This window comes from Orcinus orca, chromosome 8, assembly GCF_937001465.1.
Source record: "Orcinus orca chromosome 8, mOrcOrc1.1, whole genome shotgun sequence".
Classification (NCBI taxonomy): domain Eukaryota; kingdom Metazoa; phylum Chordata; class Mammalia; order Artiodactyla; family Delphinidae; genus Orcinus; species Orcinus orca.
In genome coordinates, this window is record NC_064566.1 from 88,571,896 (window position 1) to 88,598,225 (window position 26,330).

Here is a 26,330-nt window from a genome sequence, read left to right on the forward strand (position 1 = left end):
TGTTTGTAAATTTTGGAGACTAATCCCTTGTCAGTGACATGATTTGCAAATATTTTCTCCCAATCTGTGGGTTATATTTTTGTTTTGTTTATGGTTTCCTTTGCTGTGCAAAAGCTTTAGAGTTTAATTAGGTCTCATTTGTTTATTTTTCTTTTTATTTCCATTATTCTGGAAGATGGATCAGAAAAGATACTGCTGCAATTTATGTCAGAGAGCGTTCTGCCTATGTTTTCCTCAAAGAGTTTTATAGTGTCCAGCCTCACATTTAGGTCTTTAATCCATTTTGAGATTATTTTTGTATATGGTGTTAAAGAATGATCTAATTTCATTTTTTATATGTAGCTGTCCAGTTTTCCCAGCACAATTTGTTGAAGAGACTGTTTTCCCAACATTGTGTAGTCTTGCCTCCTTTGTCATAGATTAATTGACCATAGGTGCGTGGGTTTATTTCTGAGCTTTCTTGTTCCATTGATCTATATTTCTATTTTTGTGCCAGTACCATAATGATTTGACGACTATAGCTTTGTAGTATAGTCTGAAGTCAGGAAGCCTGATTCTTCCAGCTCTGTTATTTTTTCTCAAGATTGCTTTGGCTATTCAGAGCCTTTTGTGTCTCCATACAAATTTTAAGATTCTTTTGTTCTAATTCTTTGAAAAATGCCATTGGTAATTTGATAGGGATTGCACTGAATCTGTAAATTGCTTTGGGTAGTATAGTCATTTTCACAATATTGATTCTTCCAATCCACGAACATGGTATATCTTTCCATCTGTTTGTGTCTTCTTCGATTTCTTTCATCAGTATCTCATAGTTTCTGGAGTACAGGTTTTTGTCTCAGATATGTTTATTCCTAGGTATTTTATTTATTTATTTTTTGATGCGATGGTAAATGGGGTTGTTTCTTGAGTTTCTTTTTCTGATCTTTCATTGTTATTGTATAGGAATGCAAGAGATTTCTGTGCATTAATTTTGTATCCTGCAACTTTACCAAATTCATTGATGACCTCTAGTGGTTTTCTGATAGTGTCTTTAGGATTTTCTATGTATAGTATCATGCCATCTGCAAACAGTGACAGTTCAACTTCTTTTCCAACTTGGATTCCTTTTATCTCTTTTTCTTCTCTGATTGCTGTAGCTAGGACTTCCAAAACTATGTTGAATAAAAGTGGTGAGAGTGGACATCCTTGTCTTGTCCCTGATCTCAGAAGAAATGCTTTCAGCTTTTCACCATTGAGTATTTTAGCTATAGGTTTGTCGATAAGGCCTTTATTGTGTTAAGGTAGGTTCCCTCTATGACCACTTTGTGGAGAGTTTTTATCATAAATGGGTGCTGAATTTTGTCAAAAGCTTTTACGGCATCTATTGAGATGACCATATGATTTTTAGTCTTCATTTGTTGATGTGGTATATCACACTGACTGATTTGCAGATATTAAAGAATCCTTGCATCCTAGGATATATCCCACTCAATCATGGTGTATGATCCTTTTAATATATGGTTGGATTCAGATTGCTACTATTTTGTTGAGGATTTTTGTGTCTATGTTCATCAGTGATATTGGCCTGTATTTTTTTTGTGTATGTGGTATCTTTGTCTGGTTTTGGTATCAGGGTGATCGTGGCCTCACAGAATGAGTTTGGGAGTGTTCCTTCCTCTGCAAATTTTTGGAACGGTTTCAGAAGGATAGGTGTTAGCTCTTCTCTAAATGTTTGATAGAATTCGCCTGTGAAGCCATCAGGTCCTAGACATTTTGTTTGTTAGGAGTTTTTTAATCACAGTTTCAATTTCAGTGCTTGTGATAAGTCTGTTTATATTTTCTATTTCTTCCTGGTTCAGTCTCAGGAGACTGTACTTTTCTAAGAATTTGTCCATTTCTTCCAGGTTATCCATTTTATTGGCATACAGTTGCTTATAGTAGTCTCTTATGATCCTTTGTGTTTCTGCAATGTCACTTGTGATTTTTCCTTTTCATTTCTAATTTTATTCATTTCCATACTCTCCCTCTTTTTCTTGATGAGTCTGACTAAAGGTTTATCAATTTTGTTTAGCTTTTCAAAGAACCAGCTTTTAGTTTCATTGATCTTTGCTATTGTTTTCTTTGTTTCTATTTCATTTATTTCTGCTCTGATCTTTATGATTTCTTTCCTTCTACTAACGTTGGGTTTTGTTTGTTCTTCTTTCTCTAGTTCTTTTAGGGGTAAGGTTAGATTGTTTATTTGAGATTTTTCTTGTTTCTTGAGGTAGGATTGTATTGCTATAAACTTCCCTCTTAGAACTGCTTTTGCTGCATCCCATGGGTTTTGGGTCATTGTGTTTTCGTTGTCACTTGTCTCTAGATATTTTTTGATTTCCTCTTTGGTTTCTTCAGAGTTCTCTTGGTTACTTAGTAGTGCACTGTGTTTTTTATAGTTTTTTCCTGTAATTGATTTTTAGTCTCATATGTAGTGGTCAGAAAAGAAGTTTGATACGATTTCAATTTTCTTCCATTTGGTAAGGCTTGACTTGTGACCCAAGATGTGATCTATCCTGGAGAATGTTCATGTATACTTAGGAAGAAAGCGTATTCTGCCACTTTAAGGTGGAATGTCCTATAAATATCAGTTAAATCTATTTGGTCTATTGTGTCATTTAAAGCTGTGTTTCCTTATTAATTTCTGTCTGGATGATCTGTCGATTGGTGTAAGTGAGGTTTTAAAGTCCCCCACTCTTATTGTGTTACTGTCGATTTCCCCTTTTATAGCTCTTAGCATTTGCATTGTATATTGAGTTGCTCCTCTGTTAGATGCACATATATTTATAATTGTTATATCTTCTTCTTGGATTGATCCCTTGATCATTATGTAGTGTCTTCCTTCATTTCCTATAACAGTCTTTAATTTAAAGTCTATTTTGTCTGATATGAGTATTTCTACTCCAGCTTTCTTTTGATTTCCATTTGCATGGAATATCTTTTTCCATCCCTTCACTTTCAGTCTCTATGTGTCCCTAGGTCTGGGGTGGGTCTCTTGTAGACAGCATATATACGGGTCTTGTTTTTGAATCCACTCAGTCAGTCTATGTCTTTTGTCTGGCACATTTAATCCATTTACATTTAAGGTAATTATTGATAAGTGTATGCCTATTGCCATTTTCTTAATTGTTTGGGGTTTGTTTTTGTAGGGCTTTTTTTCTTCCCTTCTTCTTTTGCTCTCTTCTCTTGTGGTTTGATGACCATCTTTAGTGTTGTGTTTGGATTGCTTTTTCTTTTTCGTGTGTGTATCTCTTGTACTTTGGGGGTTTCCTGTTCCCATGCGGTTTTGATATAGCAGTCTATATATGTGCAAGGGTTTTTTGGGGTTTTTTTTTAAGTTGTTAGCCTCTTTCCCACCTAGAGGTGTTCCTTTAACATTTGTTGCAAAGCTGGTCTGGTGGTGCTGAATTCTCTTAGCTTTTGCTTGTCTGTAAAACTTCTGATTTCTCTGTCTAATCTGAATGACAGCCTTGCTGGGTAGAGTATTCTTGGTTGTAGGTTCTTCCCTTTCATCACTTTAAATATATTGTGCCACTCCCTTCTGTCTTGCAGGGTTTCTGCTGAGAGATCAGGTGATAATGTTATGGGAGTTCCCTTGTATGTTGTCATTTTTCCCTTGTTGCTTTTAATACTTTTTCTTTGTTTTAATTTTTGTCAGTTTGATTACTATGTGTCTCAGTGTTTTCCTCCTTGGGTTTATCCTGTCTGGGACTCTCTTCACTTCCTGGACTTGTATATTGATTACTTTTAATCACAGCAAAAAATACATAGTTCCTTATGTTTTCCCCTATACATTTGCTTCAGGGAAACATGAGAAGCTCTAAAGAATTTGCAGGGCTATAAAGCTCATGGATGGCTCCATCTGTGCCAAGTTCTAGAACAGTGATGGAATTGATTTCTTCTTGAGTACAACTTGGAACAATTCATTTTAATGGCTGTCTCTAGTACTATGTTGCATAGAGTTGTGAGACAATCTCTGCACCCAAATAAGAACACTGTGATTTATTAGCACATCCATCAAGGGGTACAGGAGTAGTAATACATGTGCCACAGATTTACCATCTGTTTTCTGGAAGTTCTTTCAAGCCAACCTCACAAATTTCATGAAGCACTTTGTTAATAAAACCATCTCTGCAAAAGTTCTTACAAACCCATTCTTCTGTCACAGTCAAGTATTACATTATATTTTAGATATAGTAACTTTTATACACTTCTGTTTCATTTTTTAGTCCAACAAATTTGAGATGTGAATAAAACCTACAGAGAAAATCATTAATTGAAATTCAACGTAACATCATTATGGAATATATAAGGTAAAAACAAGAAAGACTAAACAGGACTGAGAATCAAACTAGCAGTAGGAAAGTTTAAAACAATTATGGTTTATAAAAGAAGAAAGAAAGATATGAAAGCAATCAAATAATAGTTATGACAAAGAAAATTTTCCAGCATAAAGAGACTTGGTATCCCCTAAATGGACAAAGAACACATTCAAATATAATATTATAGAAGATAGCTTTAGAAAAATTAAATTTGCAGATCAGAAACAGCCACAATGTTTCAGGAAAAGAACGACACAGAATGACTGAGACATAGACTTCAAGTATAAAGAAAGAATTTTTCAGACTGTCAGGCAAAGGGATTCACCTAAAAAAGTAAACATACATGTTTGTGTCAGTGTCGGAAAGTTGGGGAAATCAAACTGGTCTCAGGTTTCTCTACAGCAAGTACAATGCCAGAAACATTAGATTAGAGTGATGGCTATGAAGCTATAAGTGAAAGAAAACATGACCTAACATTTTAATCCTCAGACAAGTTGTTCTTCAAGTATAAAAGAATAAAGAGCCTCAAGCACAAATGAACCCACGGGATAGAACAACTATGAGCTATTTGTGAAAAGGCTGCTTAACAATAAAATCCAGCTAATCAAAGGTGAATCAAGGTGTGGGAGCACAGCATCGAGGGGCTGACCTAGCTGGGGCCCATGGCCCTGCATCTTCTGACTGTGATGCCGGTCCTGCAAAGGCTGCAGGGCTGCAGCCACTGGGCTCTGTGCGCCCAAGTGGCCGGGAGGTGAGCCGTGGCCCCCAGGCAGGTGTGGGCATTGTGTCTGCAGAGAGTGTTCACGAGGCCCTGCTCAGGCCACGATCACTCAGTGAAGCTGTGCCGCGACAGATCAGCCAACTTCTTCTCATGCTGTGAGGACCACTGCGGGCTGCAGTACTTGGTGCCTCCACCTATGTGCACACTTCGCTGTGAGAGGGCCTGCTGGACTTGAATGCTGACCGCCTCCATGAGGTGGACTGGGCGCTTCGACTGAGCACCCTCTGCCTCTGACCTGTATCCAGAGTTTCTTCCAGCCATGGCTTGGTGAGACAGGGCAGACAGCAGAAGCAAGAAGAACTACAATCCTGCAACCTGTGGAACAAACACCACATTCACAGAAAGATAGACAAGATGAAAAGGCAGAGGACTATGTACCAGAAGAAGGAACAAGGTAAAACCCCAGAAAAACAACTAAATGAAGTGGAGATAGGCAACCTTCCAGAAAAAGAATTCAGAATAATGATTGCGCAGATGATCCAGGACCTCAGAAAAAGAATGGAGGCAAAGATGGAGAAGATGCAAGAAATGTTTTAAAAAGACCTAGAAGAATTAAAGAGCAAACAAACAGACATGAACAATATAAATAATACAATAACTGAAATGAAAACCACACTAGAAGGAATCAATAGCAGAATAACTGAAGCAGGAGAACGGATAAGTGACCAGGAAGACAGAATGGTGGAATTCACTGCTGCAGAAGAGAATAAAGAAAAAAGAATGAAAAGAAATGAACACAGCCTAAGAGACCTCTGGGACAACATTAAACAAAACAACATTCGCATTATAGGGTTCCCAGGAGAAGAGAGAGAGAAACACCAGAGAAAATATTTGAAGAGATTATAGTCAAAAACTTCCCGAACATGGGAAAGGAAAGAGCCACCCAGGTCCAGGAAGCGCAGAGAGTCCCATACAGGATAAACCCAAGGAGAAACAGGCAAGATACATAGTAATCAAATTGGGAAAAATTAAAGACAAAGAAAAATTATTGAAAGCAGCAAGGGAAAAACAACAAATACCATACAAGGGAACTCCCATAAGGTTAACAGCTGATTTCTCAGCAGAAACTCTACAAGCCAGAAGGGAGTGGCATGATATACTTAAAGTGATGAAAGGGAAGAACCTAAAACCAAGATTACCCTACCCAGCAAGGATCTAATTCAGATTCAATGGAGAAATCAAAAGCTTTACAGACAAGCAAAAGCTAAGAGAATTCAGCACCACCAAACCAGCTCTACAACAAATGCTAAAGGAACTTCTCTAAGTGGGAAACAAAAGACAAGAAAAGGACCTACAAAAACAAACCCAAAACAATTAAGAAAATGGTCATAAGAACATACATATCGATAATTACCTTAAACGTGAATGGATTAAATGCTCCAACCAAAAAACACAGGCTTGCTGAATGGATACAAAAACAAGACCCATCTATATGCGGTCTACAAGAGACCCACCTCAGACCTAGGGACACATACAGACTGAAAGTGAGGGAATGGAAAAAGGTATTCCATGCAAATGGAAATCAAAAGAAAGCTGGATAGCAATACTCATATCAGATAAAATAGATTTTAAAATAAAGACTCTTACAAGAGACAAGGCAGGACACTACATCATGATCAAGAGATCAATCCAAGAAGGTAATATAACAATTATAAATATATATGCACCCAACATAGGAGCACCTCAATACATAAGGGAACTGCTAACAGCTATAAAAGAGGAAATCAACAGTAACACAATAATAGTGGGGGACTTTAGCACCTCACTTACACCAATGGACAGATCATCCAAAATGAAAATAAATAAGGAAACAGAAGCTTTAAATGACATAATAGACCAGATAGATTTAATTGATATTTATAGGACATTCCATCCAAAAACAGCCGGTTACACTTCCTTCTCAAGTGCGCATGGAACATTCCCAAGATAGATCATATCTTGGGTCACAAATCAAGCCTCAGTAAATTTAAGAAAATTGAAATCATATCAAGCATCTTTTCTGACCACAACGCTATGAGATGAGAAGTGAATTACAGGGAAAAAAACATGAAAAACACAAACACATGGAGGCTAAACAATACGTTACTGAATAACCAAGAGATCACTGAAAAAATCAAAGAGGAAATCAAAAAGAAGGAAGAGGGAAGCTTATATACAAGCCTACCTCAAGAAACGAGAAAAATATCAAATAAACAATCTAACCTTACCCCTAAAGGAACTAGAGAAAGAAGAACAAACAAAACGCAAAGTTAGCAGAAGGAAAGAAATCGTCAAGATCAGAGCAGAAATAAATGAAATAGACACAAAGAAAACAATAGCAAAGGTCAATAAAACTAAAAGCTGGTTCTTTGAGAACATAAACAAAGTTGATAAACCATTAGCCAGACTCATCAAGAAAAAGAGGGAGAGGACTCAAATCAATAAAATTAGAAATGAAAAAGGAGAAGTTACAACAGACACTGCAGAAATACAAAGCATCCTAAGAGACTATTACAAGCAACTCTATGCCAATAAAATGGACAAACTGGAAGAAATGGACAAATTCTTAGAAAGGTATAACCTTCCAAGACTGAGCCAGGAAGAAATAGAAAATATGAATAGACCAATCACAAGTAATGAAATTGAAACTGTGATTAAAAAACTTCCAACAAACAAAAGTCCAGGACCAAATGGCTTCACAGGTGAATTGTATCAAACATTTAGAGAAGAGCTAACACCCATCCTTCTCAAACTCTTCCAAAAATTGCAGAGGAAGGAACACTCCCAAACTCATTCTGTGAGGCCACCATCACCCTGATACCAAAACCAGACAAAAATACTACAAAAAAAGAAAATTACACACCAATATCACTGATGAATATAGATGCAAAAATCCTCAACAAACTACTAGCAAACAGACTCCAACAACAAATTAAAAGGATCATACACCACAATCAAGTGGGATTTATCCCAGGGATGCAAGGATTCTTCAATATACACAAATCAATCAGTGTGATACACCATATTAACAAATTTAAGGATAAAAACCATATGATCATCTCAATAAATGCAGAAACAGCTTTTGACAAAATTCAATGCCCATTTATGATAAAAACTCTCCAGAAAGTGGGCATAGAGGGAACCTACCTCAACATGATAAAGGCCATATACAACAAACACACAGCAAACATCATTCTCAATGGTGAAAAACTGAAAGCATTTCCTCTAAGATCAGGAAAAAGACAAGGATGTCCACTCTCCCCGTTATTATTCAACATAGTTTTGGAAATCTTAGTGACGGCAATCAGAGAAGAAAAAGAAATAAAAAAATACAAATTGGAAAAGAAGTTGAACTGTCACTGTTTGCAGATGACATGATACTATACAAAGAGAATCCTAAAGATGCCACCAGAAAACTACTAGAGCTAATCAATGAATTTGGTTAAGCTGAATGATATGAAATTAATGCACAGAAATCTCTTGCATTCCTATACACAAATGATGAAAAATCTGAAAGAGAAATTAAGGAAACACTCCCATTTACCATTGCAACGCAAAGAATAAAATACCTAGGAATAAACCTACCTAGAGAGACAAAAGATCTGTATGCAGAAAACTATGACACTGCTGAAAGAAATTAAAGATGATACCAACAGATGGAGAGATATACCATGTTCTTGGATTGGAAGAATCAATAATGTGAAAATGACTATACTACCCAAAGCAATCTACAGATTCAATGCAATCCCTATCAAATTACCAATGGCATTTTTTACGGAACTAGAACAAATAATCTTAAAATTTGTATGGAGATACAAACAACCCGAATAGCCAAAGCAGTCTTGAGGGGAAAAAACGGAGCTGGAGGAACCACACTCCCTGACTTCAGACTATACTACAAAGCTACAGTAATCAAGACAATATGGTACTGGCCAAAAACAGAAATATAAATCAATGGAACAAGATAGAAAGCCCAGAGATAAACCCACGCACCTATGATCAACTAATCTATGACACAGGAGGCAACAGTATACAATGGAGACAAGACAGTCTCTTCAATAAATGGTGCTGGGAAAACTGGACAGCTACATGTAAAAGAATGAAATTAGAACACTCCCTAACACCGCATACAAAAATAAACTCAAAATGGATTCGAGACATAAGTATAAGACCAGACACTATAAAACTCTTAGAGGAAAACATAGGAAGAACACTCTTTGACATAAATCACAGCAAGATCATTTTTGATCCACCTCCTAGAGTAATGGAAATAAAAACAAAAATAAACAAATGGGACCTAATGAAACTTCAAAGCTTTTGCACAGCAAAGGAAACTACAAACAAGACAAAAAGACAACCCTCAGAATGGGAGAATATATTTTCAAACGAATCAATGGACAAAGGATTAATCTCCAAAATATATAAACAGTTCATGCAGCTCAATATTAAAGAAACAAACAACCCGATCCAAAAATGGGCAGAAGACCTAAATAGACATTTCTCCAAAGAAGACATACAGATGGCCAAGAAGCACATGAAAAGCTGCTCAACATCACTAATTATTAGAGAAATGCCAATCAAAACTACAATGAGGTATCACCTCACACCAGTTAGAATGGGCATCATCAGAAAATCTATAAACAACAAATGTTGGAGAGGGTGTGGAGAAAAGGGAACCCTATTGCACTGTTGGTGGGAATGTAAATGATACAGCCACTATGGAGAACAATATGGAGGTTCCTTAAAAAACTAAAAATAGAATTACCATATGATCCAGCAATCCCACTACTGGGCATATACCCAGAGAAAACCATAATTCAAAAAGACACATGCACCCCAATGTTCATTGCAGCACTATTTACAATAGCCAGGTCATGGAAGCAACCTAAATGCCCAACGAGAGATGAATGGATAAAGAAGATGTGGTACATATATACAATGGAATATTACCCAGCCATAAAAAGGAACGAAACTGGGTCATTTGTTGAGACATGGATGGATCTAGAGACTGTCATACAGAGTGAAGTAAGTCAGAAAGAGAAAAACAAATATCGTATATTAATGCATGTATGTGGAACCTAGAAAAATGGTACAGATGAACCGGTTTTCAGGGCAGAAGTTGAGACACAGATGTAGAGAATAAACATATGGACACCAAGGGGGGAAAGCCTCGGGAGGGTGGGGATGGTGGTATGCTGAATTGGGCAATTGGGATTGACATGTATACACTGATGTGTATAAAACTGTAGACTAATAAGAACCTGCTGTATAAAAAAATGAATAAAATAAAATTTATAAAAAAGAAAGGTGAATCAAAATAGATTTCACATATAGAAAATATTGATGAGCATTCATTGAATAAGTTGAAATATAGAACTAAGAAAAATCAACTATTGAGAATAATTATTTCAGGAGAGAACTTAAATATTAAACCTTGACATTAAAAACATTGCATATTTGAAAGTTACCAAGAGAGTAAAAACAGTTCTCATCCCCCCCCAAAAAAAGTAACTATTTATGCTGACAGACGTTAACTAGACTTATTGTGGTAATCATTTCACAATGTATACAAATATCAGATCATGTTGTGCACCTGAAACTAATGTTATATGTCAATTATACCTCAATTTGTAAAGTGACATGGAAGATAAGGAGCAAAGAAAAAATGAAGAATGTTAATTTCTGCAGCTTTCATAGTAAGAAATAAGCAATACTGTATTTTTTTTTTAAGTTTTAAAGACTGTCTGGCCTCCTGGTGTTCCTTTTTTTAAACCATAAAAGAAATATTTCAAAAAATAAAATACTCTGTGGTAGAAAATCTTATGACTATTTCAACAACTTTCAGTTTCACTTTAGGTTTCTTTTTTTCTGAGGTCAAGTAAAATTAAGTCTAAATATCTATCAAGTAGCTCCCGTAGTATGGTTTTCTTATTAAATTTTCTATATGTCAGTTCTTACATTTGTATGTATATAAAGGATCACTGGAAAGATGGTCACCATTTAATGTTAATAATGGTAATTTCTGGTTGGATGGGAGGGATTTTTATTTCCTTGGTACTATGCTTTTTTCTGCTTCACTTGAGTTCTTCATAGTGAGATATATCATCCACAAAGTGTCATAATTAAGGCTATTATGAGGTTTAGAAATATGCCAAATTTTTTAAGGGAATGATGTCTTAAAAAGTAGTTTTCAGACAAGCTCTTACTGACCTTATAAAATAGAACAGTAATGGCAGGTAATAAAGTAGAACCTGAATACTATGAGGATCACTCTTCCCTAAATGAAGGTCTACTTTTTTTTTTTAATGGCTATCGAAAAACAAGAACTTTTAAAACTTTCTTGCAACAAACTCAACTAAGAAGGTATTAAAAACACAGCACGTTTATTTAAACTGTTACTCTTCATAATGCATTGAATCTTATTACAGGTCAATATCTTCATTCTATTACCTTATTGGGTACATTCATTTGTGTTATATAAACCTTCATTTAAAATTAAAGAATTAAAAGTACAGCTAAGAACACAGTCATGATCTGCATGAGAGGATTCACCATCATGCACCCTAGTCCCTAATGTGGTTATTTTTTCTGTTTCCTGGGCCTCTCGAGCTTAGACTTGTTTTCATTTCAGAGAAAGTAAAGTAGCTCTGCTGAGCTCTACCCCGCGAGGGCCCAGCCGCTGCACTATCGGTGTGTGTTGACCCAGTGGTACCTGTCCACCCGGTGCCCAGCAGCAGGCCTGTGACCCTTAGGGATCTTATGCAATGCATGATAAGCATTTCCTAGGAGGCCCATTCGGCCATCGCCCATATTGTTTTTGTGGGGGATATGGAACCAAGATTGAAAGGGCTGTTTCAAGTTTTCAACCTGGGGAGAAAAAAAGAAGAAAAAAGGAGCATGATGATTTTCTGTAAACTGATAAGCCACTTCTAAGGATTAAATATAAACCCATAACTCACAGGTTCAACTTTTCAAAAGCATAGGAAATACAAATGAATAGAAATCAAAGTAGATCATTATCTTTGGAAAATTGAGTTGCATTTTAGGGTATGAAGTAAGTCACTTCATATCTTTTAACAAAATTCTTTAGTCCAACCAAGAATTTTAAAAACAAAAAATTTAAAAATTTACTCAAATTAGTATATATTCCTGTGTTTTCTCCTACCTGATCCCCGCCTCGCTCAACCCAAAACTATCTAATCACAATCTCTGGGGTTGAGGTCTAGAAACATCCATCTTAAACATCTCAGATGACCAATATAAATGTTTTGCAGACCACACTTTCAAAGACATTGTTCTAAAAGAATATAGCTGACTACAGATCTGATCCTTAGAATAAGAAGATCTCTCTAAGCATAAAAATAGAATTAAGGGCAAACATTTTACTACATAATTTTAAACTTTACATATAGAACTAAATATAAACTACATATATAGTTTAGAAAACTAAACAAGTTTTCCAGTAATATGACAAGGGGTTAAAATATTTCTAACCTTTGAAAAGCCTTTAATAACACATTAGGACCTCAAATGATAAATGGGTGAAGGAGAAAAAAATTCATAAGACAGTAATTAACTACAACACTTAGGTACATGGAGTTTTTGTTTTAATGTTTAATTTAATTAATAAAAATGATATTTTTCAATGAGAATACCCAATTTTAGGGAAAACGATAAACACTTTCACATAGAGCTGGTAAGACTACAAACAAAGACATCTTTCTAGAAGGTACTTTGTCCTGTGTGAAGAACTCATAAAATATTCATACACAATGACCCAGTAATTACATGTCTGAGAATCAAATCTCTAGAAATAACTTAGAATTCTGACATCTCTGTAAAAATTAGCTTTTTTAATATCACAACAATGTGAAAACAACCTAGATGTCTTCCAATAATACATTAGCTAAATAAATTATAAGGGAAGCAAATGATTTAAAATGTAAAATATTTAAATTGCTTTAACGTGTCAATACATAAGTGATTAAGAAAACAAATTTACATACATACAAAGGGTCAGAGATTCTCCCTAAATCAGTGTGCACTCAGCCAAGTAGAGCGTATAAAGAGAGAGAAGGAAGAAAAAAAGACAGAAAAGGTTTTGCCAGAATATTATTATTGTGATTTTAATCTTTATAATCTTTCCATATTTTCCAATTATTTGTTTCTTTGCTTTTACAGTGAACATACTCTTTTTAGAATTAGAGTAGAAAAGAAAATGTACAGAGAAGAAATGGGGAACAATTTACCTGATAAATACTCTTTGGATTTCTGACTTTAGGAATTATCTGAGGTTCTTTGTTACAACTTTCTTCATCAGAGGAAGTGCCAGAGGAGTAGTCTAACGTGGCTCTATTAACAGCATCACTGATTTGTTGGGATAATTCCCATTCCTCCCATCTGTCTTTGAAAGAAGCAATTGTAAATGGATGATTTTTCTCACCATACCTAAGTAGGAAAGGAAAATAAAGCATTCATTAGGGATTCAAATTCTCACAGGTTTTATCTCTAATCTTTTCTGGAAACAACTCAGTAATTTACAAGAAGAGTTACTTTAAAAAAAAAGAAAACAAATTCTCAAAGCTTGGCCAAGATAGTGGAGTAGGAGATCCTGGGCCTACCTCCTCTCATGGGCACACCAAGATTACAACTATCTAGAGAGCAACTATTGATGAGAGACTGGAATCTAGCAGAAAAGATTTCTACAACTAAAGTTATAGAGAAGGAACCACAATGAGACCAGTAAGAGGGGCAGAGTCACGGTATAGGTCAGACCCATACCCCTGGGTGGGCAACACACAAGTGGGGGGCTAATTACAGTTGTAGAGGTTCTCCCGAAGAAGCAATGGGTCTGAGCCCCACATGGAGCTTCCCAGACCAGGCATCCTGTACCAGGAAGATGAGCCCCCAGAATGCTTGGCTTTGAATGCCAGTGGGGCTTACTTTGGGAAAGTCAGAGGGCTGTGGGAAATAGAGATGCCACTCGTAAAGGGCCCACACAAAATCTCCAGGACCCAGGGCAGAAGCAATAATTTGAAAGGAGCCTGGGTCAGACCCACCAGCTGATCTTGGAGAGCTTCCTGGAGAGGCAGGGGGCAACTTGAGCTCATCCTGAGGACACAGACACTGGCAGCAACCATTTTGGGGAGCTTGTTCTACCACGTGGACATTCGTGCTGGCAAGCGCCATTTTGAAATCCTTCCTCTAGCTTATTAGCACCAGGACCCAGACCCGCCCATCAGCCCTTCAGCACCAGTGCTGAGATGCCTCAGGCCAAGCAACTAGCTAGGTGGGAAAACAGCTCCACCTACTAGCAGGTACACGGCCTTAAGACCCCCTGAGCCCACAGCTGCCCCAGGATGCAGCACTGTCCAACAGAGGGCCCAGGGCCTGGCCCCACACACCAGTGCACCAGCACTAGCCCCAGGACCCACAGGGCCCTGCAGGCAGAGATCCCAGGACCCAGCTCTGCCTACCAATGGGAAGGAATCGGCCCCAGGATACCCTGGACCCTGACCCCACCACCACCAAGGAGCCAGGGCCAGCCCAGGGAGGAACCTTACCCACGAGTGGACATCCTCAAGACCCCTGGGCCCTGGCTTCCCAGCCCACCCACCAGCAGGCTAACATCAGCTCCAAGATCACCTGAGCCCAGACCCCATCTACCAACAGGCCAACACTAGCTCTGAGACACCTTGGGTCCCTCAGCCAGCCATTCGGGGATCCAGCCCCACCTACCAGCAAGCAAAAACAAGCTTTGGGACACCTCAGACCCTGTAGCCAGCTATGTCAGGGAGCTGCCCCACCCCCCCAGCAGGCCTATACCAGCTAACTCTAGGACCCACAGACCCTGCAGCCAGAAATTTCAGGACTCAGCTCTAGTGAGCCAGTGAGCCAACACTAGCCCCTGCACCCTCTCAACCACAGCCCAACCCACTGGCAGGCCAACACCAGCTCCAGGACACTGTGAACTCCTCGGCCAGCCACCTTGGGATCCAGCTCCATTCACCAATGTGCCAGCACCAACTCTGAGACACTCCAGAATGCACAACCAGTTGTATCAGGAACTGACCCTACCCACCAGCAGGCTGACACTAGAACTGGAAACCTCAGCCCCACAACCACCAAGGCCAGAACCCAGCTCTGCCCATCAGTGAGCCAGGACTAGCCCCAGGACCCCCTTCCCCATGGTTCCACAGCCAGTTTCCTAATGACCCAACCTCACAACCAGCAGCTGGCAGCCTCCATACATGGCAGGGCCCGGCAACCAACCAGATCGGGGACCAGCCCCACCTACTAGACCACCCACAATAGTCAGTCCACCACAACATAAGGACCCACACATCCCACATAGGGGGCACCCCTAGAGCATATAGTTCTGGTGACCAGAGGGGAGTGCACTGCTGGGATGCACAGGATGTCTCCTACAAAAGGCTACTTCTCCAAAGCCAGGAAATGTTATCAACCAACCAGATACATAGAAATAAAAACAAATTAGGCAAAATGAGGAAACAGAGGAACACGTTCCAAATGAAGGAATGGGATAAAACCCCAGAAGAAGAATTAAGTGGAGAAAGGTAATCTACCCAATAAAGAGTTGAAGGTAATGATCATAAAGAAGAACAAAGAACTTGGGAGAAGAATGTAGGGAAATAGTGAGAAGTTAAACAAAGAGTTAGAAGATACAGAGAAGAACAAAGCAGAACTGGAGAATTTCACTGAAGTGAAAATACACTAGAAGGAATCAACAGTAGACTAGATGATACAGAGGAACAGATCAGTGAGTTGAAAGACAGAGTAATAGAAATCACTGAAGCTGAAACAGAAAAAAAGAATAAAAAGAAATTAGAATACTTTAAGAGGTCTCTGGAAAAACACCAAGAATGCTAACATTCGCATTATAGGGATCCTAGAAGGAGAAAAGAAAAAGGGTCAGAGAATATATTTGAAGACATATAGCTGAAAACTTCCCTACCTGGCAGAGGAAACAGATATCCAGGTCCAGGAAACACAGAGAGCCTCAAACAGGATCAACCCAAGGAGGACCACACCAAGATACATTGTAATTGAAATGGCAAAAATTAAAGATAAAGAGAGGATATTAAAAGCAAGAAAAAAGCAACAGGTTGCATGTAAGGGGACTCCCCATAAAGCTATCAGCTGACTTTTCAGCAGAAACTCTGCAGGTCAGAAGGGTGTGTTGCAGTATATTTAAAGTGATGAAATGAAAAACCTATGGCCAAGAATATTCTACTTGGCAAGGCTCACCCTCAGATTTGAAAGAGAGATCAAAAGTTTTACAGATAAGCAAAAGCTAAAAGAGTCCAGCATCACCAAAGCAGCTTTACAAGAAATGTTAAAAGGGGCTTCGCTAAGCAAAAAAGAAAAACCACAACTAGAAACATGAAAATTACGAAAGGAAAAAGCTCATTGGTAAAGGCAAAATATACAATAAAGGCAGTAAGGTCAACCACATACAAAGCTAATAGGAAGGTTAAAAGACAAAAGTAGTAAAATTGCCTAGATCTGCAATAAGTAGTTAAGGGATACACAAAAGAATTAGATGGAAAATATGATGTGAAAAAACAGTAATCATGAGGGGAGAGGAGTAAAAATGTAGGGTTGTTAAAATGCATTTGAAATTAAGAGATGAGCAATTTAAATAATCACATATATAGATTGCTATATATAAACCTCATGGTAACCAAAAATTAAAATCCATAATAGATACACAAAAAACAGAAAGAAATTTGAACATAACACTAAAGATAGTCATCAAATAACGAGGGAAGAGAGAAAAGAAGAAAGGAACAAAATAACTACAAAAACAACACCAAAACAATTAATAAACTGGCTGTAAGTACATACCAATCAATAATTACGTTAAATGTAACTGGAATAAACGTTCTAATCAAAAGATATAGAGTGACTGAAGATACAAAAACAATACTCATATATATGCTGTCTACAAGAAACTCACTTCATATCTAAAGACACACATACACTGAAAGTGAGAGGACAGGAAAGGTATACCATGTAAATAGAAATGAAAAGAAAGCCAGGGTAGCAATACTTACACCAGACAAAGTAGACTCTAAGACAAAGGAGACTTTAAAACAAAAACTGTAACAAGAGACAAAGAAGGACATTACATAATGATCAAGGGATCAATCCAAGAAGAAGGTATAACAATTGTAAATATATATGCACCCAACATAGGAGCACCTAAATATGTAAAGTTAATATTAACAGAGATACAGGGACAACTTGACAGTAACACAATAATAGTAGGGGACTTTAACTCCCCACTTATATCAATGGACAGATCATCCAGACAGAAAATCAAGAGGGAAACACTAGCCTTAAATGACACAGTAGACCAAATGGACCTAACAGATATCTACAGGGCATTCCATCCAAAAGCAGCAGAATACACATTCTTTTCAAGTGTACATGGAACATTCTCCAGGACAAATCACATGCTAGGCCACAAATCAATTCTCAGTACATTTAAGAAGACTGAAATCATATTGAGCATCTTTTCTGACCACAATGCTACAAAACTAGAAATCACTATAAGAAAACTGAAAAAAAAACCCCACAAACATGTAAAGGCTAAACAATATAAACTAAACAACCAATGGATCATTGAAGAAATCAAAGAGGAAATCAAAAAATACCTGGAGACAAATGAAAACAAAAACACAATGATCCAAAAATCTATGGGATGCAGCAAAAGTAGTTCTAAGAGGGAAGTTTATAGTGATACAAGCCTACCTTGGGAAACAAAAGTCTCAAACAGCCTAACCTTACATCAAAAGAAACTAGAAGAAGACAAATAAAGTCCAAAGTTGTTAGAAGGAAAGAAATTATAAATATCAGAGCAGAAATGAAATAGAGACAAAAAACAAACAAAAAAATAGATCAATGAAACTAAGAGGTGGTTCTTTGAAAAGATAAACAAAATTGATAAACCTTTAGCCAGACTCATCAAGAGAAAAAGAGAGGGCCCAAATCAATAAAATCAGAAATAAAAAAGAAGTTACAAACAATAAAAAGATCACAAGAGATTACTATGAATAACCATATGCAAATAAAATGGACAACCTAGAAGAAATGGACAAATTCCTAGAACTGTACAATCTCCCAAGACTGAACCAGGCTGAAATAGAAAACATGAACAGACCAATTACCAGTAATGAAATTGAATTAATAATTAAAAAAAAAAAGAAACTCCCAACAAACAAAATTCCAGAACCAGACAGCTTTACAGGTGAGTTCTAGCAAACATTTAGAGAAAAGTGACACCTATCCTTCTCAAACTCTTCCAAAAAATTGCAGAGGAAGGAACACTTCCAAACTCATTCTATGAGGCCACATCACCCTGATACCAAAACCAGACAAAGATATCACAGAAAAAAATTACAGGTCAGTATCGCTGATGAACATAGATGCAAAAATCCTCAACAAAATATTAGCAAATCAAATCCAACAATACATTAAAAGGATCATACACCATGTCAAGTGGGATTTATCCCAGGAATGCAAGGATGGTTCAATAACCACAAATCAATGCAATACATCACATTAACAAGTTGAATAAAAGATCCTATTATCATCTCAATAGATGTACAAAAACCTTTCAACACTATTCAACATTCATTTATAATAAAAACTCTCCACAAAGTGGGTATAGAGGGAACATCTCTCAACATAACAAAGGCCATATATGGTAAGTCCACAGCTAACATCATACTCAACATAAAAAGTTGACAGCATTTTCTCTAAGATCAGAACAAGACAAAGATACCGACTCGCACCTCTTTTATTCAACACAGTATTCAAAACTCTAGACACAGCAATCTGACAAGAAAAAGAAAAGGAATCCAAATTGGAAAGGAAGAAGTAAAACTGTCACTGTTTGCAGATGACATGATAGTATACATAGAAAATCCTAAAGATACCACCAGAGAACAATTTGGTAAAATTGCAGAATACAAAACTAGTATACAGAAATTTGTTGCAGAAATCTGTTACATTTCTACACACTAACAATGAACTATCAGAAAGAAATTAAGAAAACAATCTCATTTACCATCACATCAAAAAGAATAAAATACCTAAGAATAAATCTAACTAAGAAGGTAAAAAGACCTGTACTCAGAATTTATAAAACTCTGATGAAAGAAACTGAAGACAAAAACAGATGGAAAGACATACGATGTTCATGGATTGGAAGAATTAATATTGTTAAAATAACCATAATACCCAAGGCGATCTACAGATTCAATGCCATCCCTATCAAAATACTAATGGCATTTTTCACAGAACCATAGCAAATAATTCTAAGATTTGTATGAAAACAAAAAAGACCCCAAATAGCCAAAGCAATCTTGAGAAAGAACAGAGCTGGAGGTATCAAGCTCTTGCACTTCAGCCTATATTACAAAACTCTGGTAATCAAAACAGTATGATACTAGTACAAAAATAGACATATAGATCAGTGGAAGAGAACAGAGAGCCCAGAAATAAACTCATGCACCTATGGTTAATTAATCTATGACAGAGAGGCAAGAATATACAATGGGGAAGAGACAGTCTCTTCAATAAGTGGTGCTGGGACAACAGGGCAGCTACAAGTAGACAATGAAATTATAACAGTTTCTCACACATATAAACAATAAACTCAAAATGGATTAAAGACCTATATGTAAGACTGCAAACCACATAAACCCCTAGATGAAAACATAGGCAGAAACCTAATATAAATTGTAGTAATATTTTTTTGGGGATCTGTCTCCTAAGGCAAAGAAAACAAAAATAAACAAATAAGACCCAATTAAACTTAAAAGCTTTTGCACAGCAAAGGAAACCATCAAGAAAGCAAAAAGATAACCTACTGAATGGAAGAAAATATTTGCAAATAACATAACTGACAAGGAATTAATATCCACAATATACAACTCAATATGAAAAAAACAACAAACAACCCAGTCAAAAAATGGACAGATAGGATTGGTTCAAGATGGCAGAGTAGAAGGACATGCTCTCACTCCCTTTTGTGAGAGCACCAGAATCACAACTAAGTGCTGAACAATCATCGACAGGAAGACCCTGGAACTCACCAAAAAAGATACCCCACATTCAAAGACAAAGGAGAAGCCACAGTGACATGGTAGGAGGGGCGCAATCACAATAAAATTAAATCCCATAACTGCTGGGTGGGTGACTCACAAACTGAAGAACACTTATACCACAGAAGTCCACCCACTGGAGTGAAGGTTGTGAGCCCCACATCAGGTTTCCCAACCTGGGCATCTGGCAACGGGAGGAGGAATTCCTAGAGAATCAGATTTTGAAGGCTAGAGGGATTTGATTGCAGGACTTTGACAGGACTGGGGGAAACAGACTCCACCCTTGGAGGGCACACAGAAAGTAGTGTGCGCATCGGAACCCAGGAGAAGGAGCAGTGACCCCATAGGAGACTGAACAAGACCTACCTGCTAGTGTTGGAGGGTCTCCTGCAGAGGCAGAGGGTGTCTATGTTTCACCATGAGGACAAGGACACTGGCAGCAGAAGTTCTAGGAAGTACTCCTTGGTGTGAGCCCTCCAGAGTCTGTCATTAGCCTCACCAAAGAGCCCAGGTAGGCTCCAGTGCTGGGGCATCTCAGGCCAAACACTCAACAGGAAGGGAACCCAGCCCCACCCATCAGCAGACAAGCAGATTAAAGTTTTACTGAGCTCTGCCCACCAGAGAAACACCCAGCTCTACCCACCACTAGTCCCTCCCATCAGGAAACTTGCACAAGCCTCTTAGATAGCCTCATCCACCAGAGGGCAGACAGCAGAAGCAAGAAGAACTACAATCCTGCAGCCTGTGGAACAAAAACCACAATCACAGAAAGACAAGATGAAAAGGCAGAGGGTTATGTACCAGATAAAGGAACAAGATAAAACCCCACAAAAATAACTAAATGAAGTGGAGATAGGCAACATTCCAGAAAAAGAATTCAGAATACTGATAGTGAAGATGATCCAGGACCTCAGAAAAACAATGGAGGCAAAGATCGAGACGATGCAAGAAACGTTTAACAAAGACCTAAAAGAATTAAAGAACACACAAGCAGAGAGGACCAATACAATAACTGAAAAGAAAAATACACTAGAAAGAATCAATAGCAGAATAACTGAAGCAGAAGAACGGATAAGTGACCTGGAAGACAGAATGGTGAAATTCACTGCTGTGGAACAAAATAAAGAAAAAAGAATGAAAAGAAATGAAGACAGCCTAAGAGACCTCTGGGACAACATTAAACGCAAAAACATTGGCATTATAGGGATCCCAGAAGAAGAGAGAGAGAAAGAACCCTATAAAATATTTGAAGAGATTATAGTCGAAAACTTCCCGAACATGGGAAGGGAAATAGTCACCCAAGTCCAGGAAGCGCAGAGAGTGCCATACAGTATAAACCCAAGGAGAAACATGCTGAGGCACATAGTAATCAAATTGGCAAAAAACTGAAGACAAAGAAAAATTATCAAAAGCAGCAAATGAAAAAGGACAAATAACATAAAAGGGAACTCCCATAAGGTTAACAGCTGATTTCTCAGCAGAAACTCTACAAGCCAGAAGGGAGTGGCATGACATATTTAAAGTGATGAAAGGGAAGAACATACAACTAAGATTACTCTACCCCACAAAGATCTCATTCAGATTCGATGGAGAAATCAAAAGCTTTACAGACAAGCAAAAGCTAACAGAATTCAGCACCACCAAACCAGCTCTACAACAAATGCTAAAGGAACTTCTCTAAGTGGGAAACAAAAGACAAGAAAAGGACCTACAAAAACAAACCCAAAACAATTAAGAAAATGGTTATAAGAACATACATATCGATAATTACCTTAAACGCGAATGGATTAAATGCTCCAACCAAAAGACACAGGTTTGCTGAAAGGATACAAAAACAAGACCCATATATATGCTGTCTACAAGAGACCCACCTCAGACCTAGGGACACATACAGACTGAAAGTGAGGGAATGGAAAAAGATATTCCATGCAAATGGAAATCAAAAGAAAGCTGGAGTAGCAATACTCATATCAGATAAAATAGATTTTAAAATAAAGACTGTTACAAGAGACAAGGAAGGACACTACATAATGATCAAGGGATCAACCCAAGAAGAAGATATAACAATTATAAATATATATGCACCCAACATAGGAGCACCTCAATACATAAGGCAACTGCTATCAGCTCTAAAAGAGGAAATCAACAGTAACACAATAACAGTGGGAGACTTTAACAACTCACTTACACCAATGGACAGATCATCCAAAGAGAAAATTAATAAGGAAACACAAGCTTTAAATGACACAATAGACCAGATAGATTTAATTGATATTTATAGGACATTCCATCCAAAAACTGCAGATTACACTTTCTTATCAAGTGCACACGGAACATTCTCCAGGACAGATCACATCTTAGGTCACAAATCAAGCCTCAGTAAATTTAAGATAATTGAAATCATATCAAGCATCTTTTCTGATCACAACACTATGAGATTAGAAATCAATTACAGGGAACAAAAAATAAAACACACTGACACATGGAGGCTAAACACTATGTTACTAAATAGCCAAGAGATCACTGAAGAAATCAAAGAGGAAATTAAAAAATACCTAGAAACAAATGACAGTGAAAACATGATGATCCAAATCCTATGGGATGCAGCAAAAGGAATTCTAAGAGGGAAGTTTATAGCAATACAATTCTACCTCAAGAAACAACAAACATCACAAATACACAATCTAACATTACACCTAAAGGAACTAGAGAAAGTAGAACAAAAAACCTAATGTTACGGGCTTCCCTGGTGGCGCAGTGGTTGAGGGTCCGCCTGCTGATGCAGGGGACACGGGTTCGTGCCCCAGTCCGGGAAGATCCCACATGCCATGAAGAGGCTGGACCCGTGAGCCATGGCCGCTGAGCCTGCACATCCGGAGCCTGTGCTCTGCAACAGGAGAGGCCACAACAGTGAGAGGCAGGCCCGCATACCGCAAAAAAAAAAAAAAAAGCAACAACCTAAAGTTAGTAGAAGGAAAGAAATCATAAATATCAGAGCAGAAAAAAATGAAAAAGAGACAAGGAAAGCAATAGCAAAAGTCAATAATATTAAAAGCTGGTTCTTTGAGAAGATAAACAAGATTGATAAACCATTAGCCAGACTCATCAAGAAAAAGAGGGAGAGGACTCAAATCAATAAAATTAGAAATGGAAAATAAGTTACAACAGACACCACAGAAATACAAAGCATCCTAAGAGACTACTACAAGCAACTCTATTCCAATAAAATGGACAACGTGGAAGAAACGGACAAATTCTTAGAAATGTATAACCTTCCAAGACTGAGCGAGGAAGAAATAGAAAATATTAACAGACCAATCACAAGTAATGAAATTGAAACTGTGATTAAAAATCTCCCAACAAACAAAAGTACACGACCAGATGGCTTTACAGGTGAATCTATCAAACAATTAGAGAGGAGCTAACACCCATCCTTCTCAAACTCTTCCAAAAATTGCAGAGGAAGGAACACCCCCAAACTCATTCTGTGAGGCCACCATCACCCTGATACCAAAACCAGACAAAGGTACTACAAAAAAAGAAAATTACAGACCAATACCACTGATGAATATAGATGCAAAAATCCTCAACAAAATACTAGCAAACAGAATCCAACAAAACATTTAAAGGATCATACACCACGATCAAGTGGGATTTATCCCAGGGATGCAAGGATTCTTCAATATACGCAAATCAATCAATGTGATACACCATATTAACAAACTGAAGAAGAAAAACCACATGATCATCTCAATAGATGCAGAAAAAGCTTTTGACAAAATTCAACACACATTTATCATAAAATCTCTCCAGAAAGTGGGCAGAGGGAACCTACCTCAACATAATAAAAGCCATATATGACACACCCACAGCAAACATCATTCTCAATGGTGGAAAACTGAAAACATTTCCTCTAAAATCAGGAACAAGACAAGGAGGTCCACTCTCACCACTATTATTCAACATAAAGTCCTAGCCACGGCAATCAGAGAATACAAATTGCAAAAGAAATAAAACTGTCACTGTTTGCAGATGACATGATACTATACATAGAGAATCCTAAAGATGCCACCAGAAAACTATTAGAGCTAATCAATGAATTTGGTGAAGTTGAAGGATACAAAATTAATGCACAGAAGTCTCTTGCATTCCTATACACTAATGATGAAAAATCTGAAAGAGAAATTAAGGAAACATTCCCATTTACTATTGCAACAAAAAGAATAAAATACCTAGGAATAAACCTACCTAGGGAGATAAAAGACCTGTATGCAGAAAACTATGACACTGATGAAAGAAATTAAAGATGATACTAACAGATGGAGAGATATACCATGTTCTTGGATTGGAAGACTCAATATTGTGAAAATGACTATACTACCCAAAGCAATCTACAGATTCAATGCAATGCCTATCAAATTACCAATGGCATTTATTTATTTATTTATTTTTGTGGTACATGGGCCTCTCACTGTGTGGCCTCTCCCGTTGCGGAGCACAGGCTCCGGACGTGCAGGCTCAGTGGCCATGGCTCACGGGCCCAGCTGCTCCGCGGCATGTGGGATCTTCCCAGACCGGGACATGAACCCGTGTCCCCTGCATCGGCAGGCGGACTCTCAACCACTGCGCCACCAGGGAAGCCCACCAATGGCATTTTTTATAGAAGTAGAACAAAAAACCTTACAATTTGTATGGAGACACAAAAGACCCCTAATAACCAAAGCAGTCTTGAGGGAAAAAAATGGAGCCGGAGGAATCAGACTCCCTGACTTCAGACTATACTGTGAAGCTACAGTAAGCAAGACAATATGGTACTGGCACAAAAACAGAAATATATATCAATGGAACAAGATAGAAAGCCCAGAGATAAACCCACGCACTTATGGTCAACTAATCTATGACAAAGGAGGCAAGGATATACAATGCAGAAAAGACAGTCTCTTCAATAAGTGGTGCTGGGAAAACTGGACAGCTACATGTAAAAGAATGAAATTAGAACAGTCCCTAATACCATATACAAAAATAAACTCAAATTGGTTTAGAGACCTAAATGTAAGATGGGATACTATAAAACTCTTAGAGGAAAACATAAGAACACTCTTTGTCATAAATCACAGCAAGATCTTTTTTGATCCACCTCCTAGAGTAATGGAAATTAAAAAAAAAATAAACAGATGGGACCTAATGAAACTTCAAAGCTTTTGCACAGCAAAGGAAACTACAAACAAGACAAAAAGACAACCCTCAGAATGGGAGAAAATATTTGCAAACGAATCAACAGACAAAGGATTAATCTCCAACATATATAAACAGCTCATGCAGCTCAATATTAAAAGAACAAACAACCCAATCTAAAAATGGGCAGAAGACCTAAATAGACATTTCTCCAAAGAAGACATACAGATGGCCAAGAAGAACATGAAAAGCTGCTCAACATCACTAATTATTAGAAAAATGTAAATCAAAACTACAATGAGGTGTCACCTCACACCGGTCAGAATGGCCATCATCAAAAAATCTACAAACAATAAATGCTGGATAGGGTGAGGAGAAAAGGGAACCCTGTTGCACTGTGCGTGGGAATGTAAATTGATACAGCCACTATGGAGAACAATATGGAGGTTTCTTAAAAAACTAAAAATAGAATTACCATATGACCCAGCAATACCACTGCTGGACATATACCCAGAGAAAACCATAATTCAAAAAGACACATGCACCCCAATGCTCACTGCAGCACTATTTACAACAGCCAGGACATGGAAGCAACCTAAATGCCCATCAACACATGAATGGATAAAGAAGATGTGGTACATATATACAATGGAATATTACTCAGCCATAAAAGGAATGAAATTGAGTCATTTGCAGAGACGTGGATGGATCTAGAGACTGTCATACAGTCTGTCATACAGAGTGAAATAAGTCAGAAAGAGAAAAACAAATATTGTATATTAACGCATATATGTGGAACCTAGAAAAATGGTACTGATGAACCAGTTTGCAGGGCAGAAACTGAGACACAGATGTAGAGAACAAACATATGGACACCAAGGGGGTACAGTGGTGGGGGGTGGGTGTGATGAATTGGGAGATTGGGAT

General features: G+C 37.7%; 1 protein-coding gene across 2 annotated transcripts in view; it reads right to left on the reverse strand.

The window, feature by feature from the left end:
* BTG4 (BTG anti-proliferation factor 4) overlaps nt 1-26,330 on the reverse strand; it is a 47,105-nt gene that overhangs the window by 18,482 nt on the left and 2,293 nt on the right. The window contains exons 3-4 of one of the 2 annotated variants that reach the window (XM_004273430.3): nt 13,344-13,542; nt 11,807-11,961 (exon numbers count right to left, since the gene is read on the reverse strand). In XM_004273430.3, the coding sequence (XP_004273478.1) occupies nt 11,807-11,961; nt 13,344-13,542 (354 nt within the window). Of the gene's footprint in view, nt 1-11,806; nt 11,962-13,343; nt 13,543-20,594; nt 21,013-26,330 lie in introns of those variants that run through there. The other variant, XR_007478962.1, reaches the window with a different exon arrangement.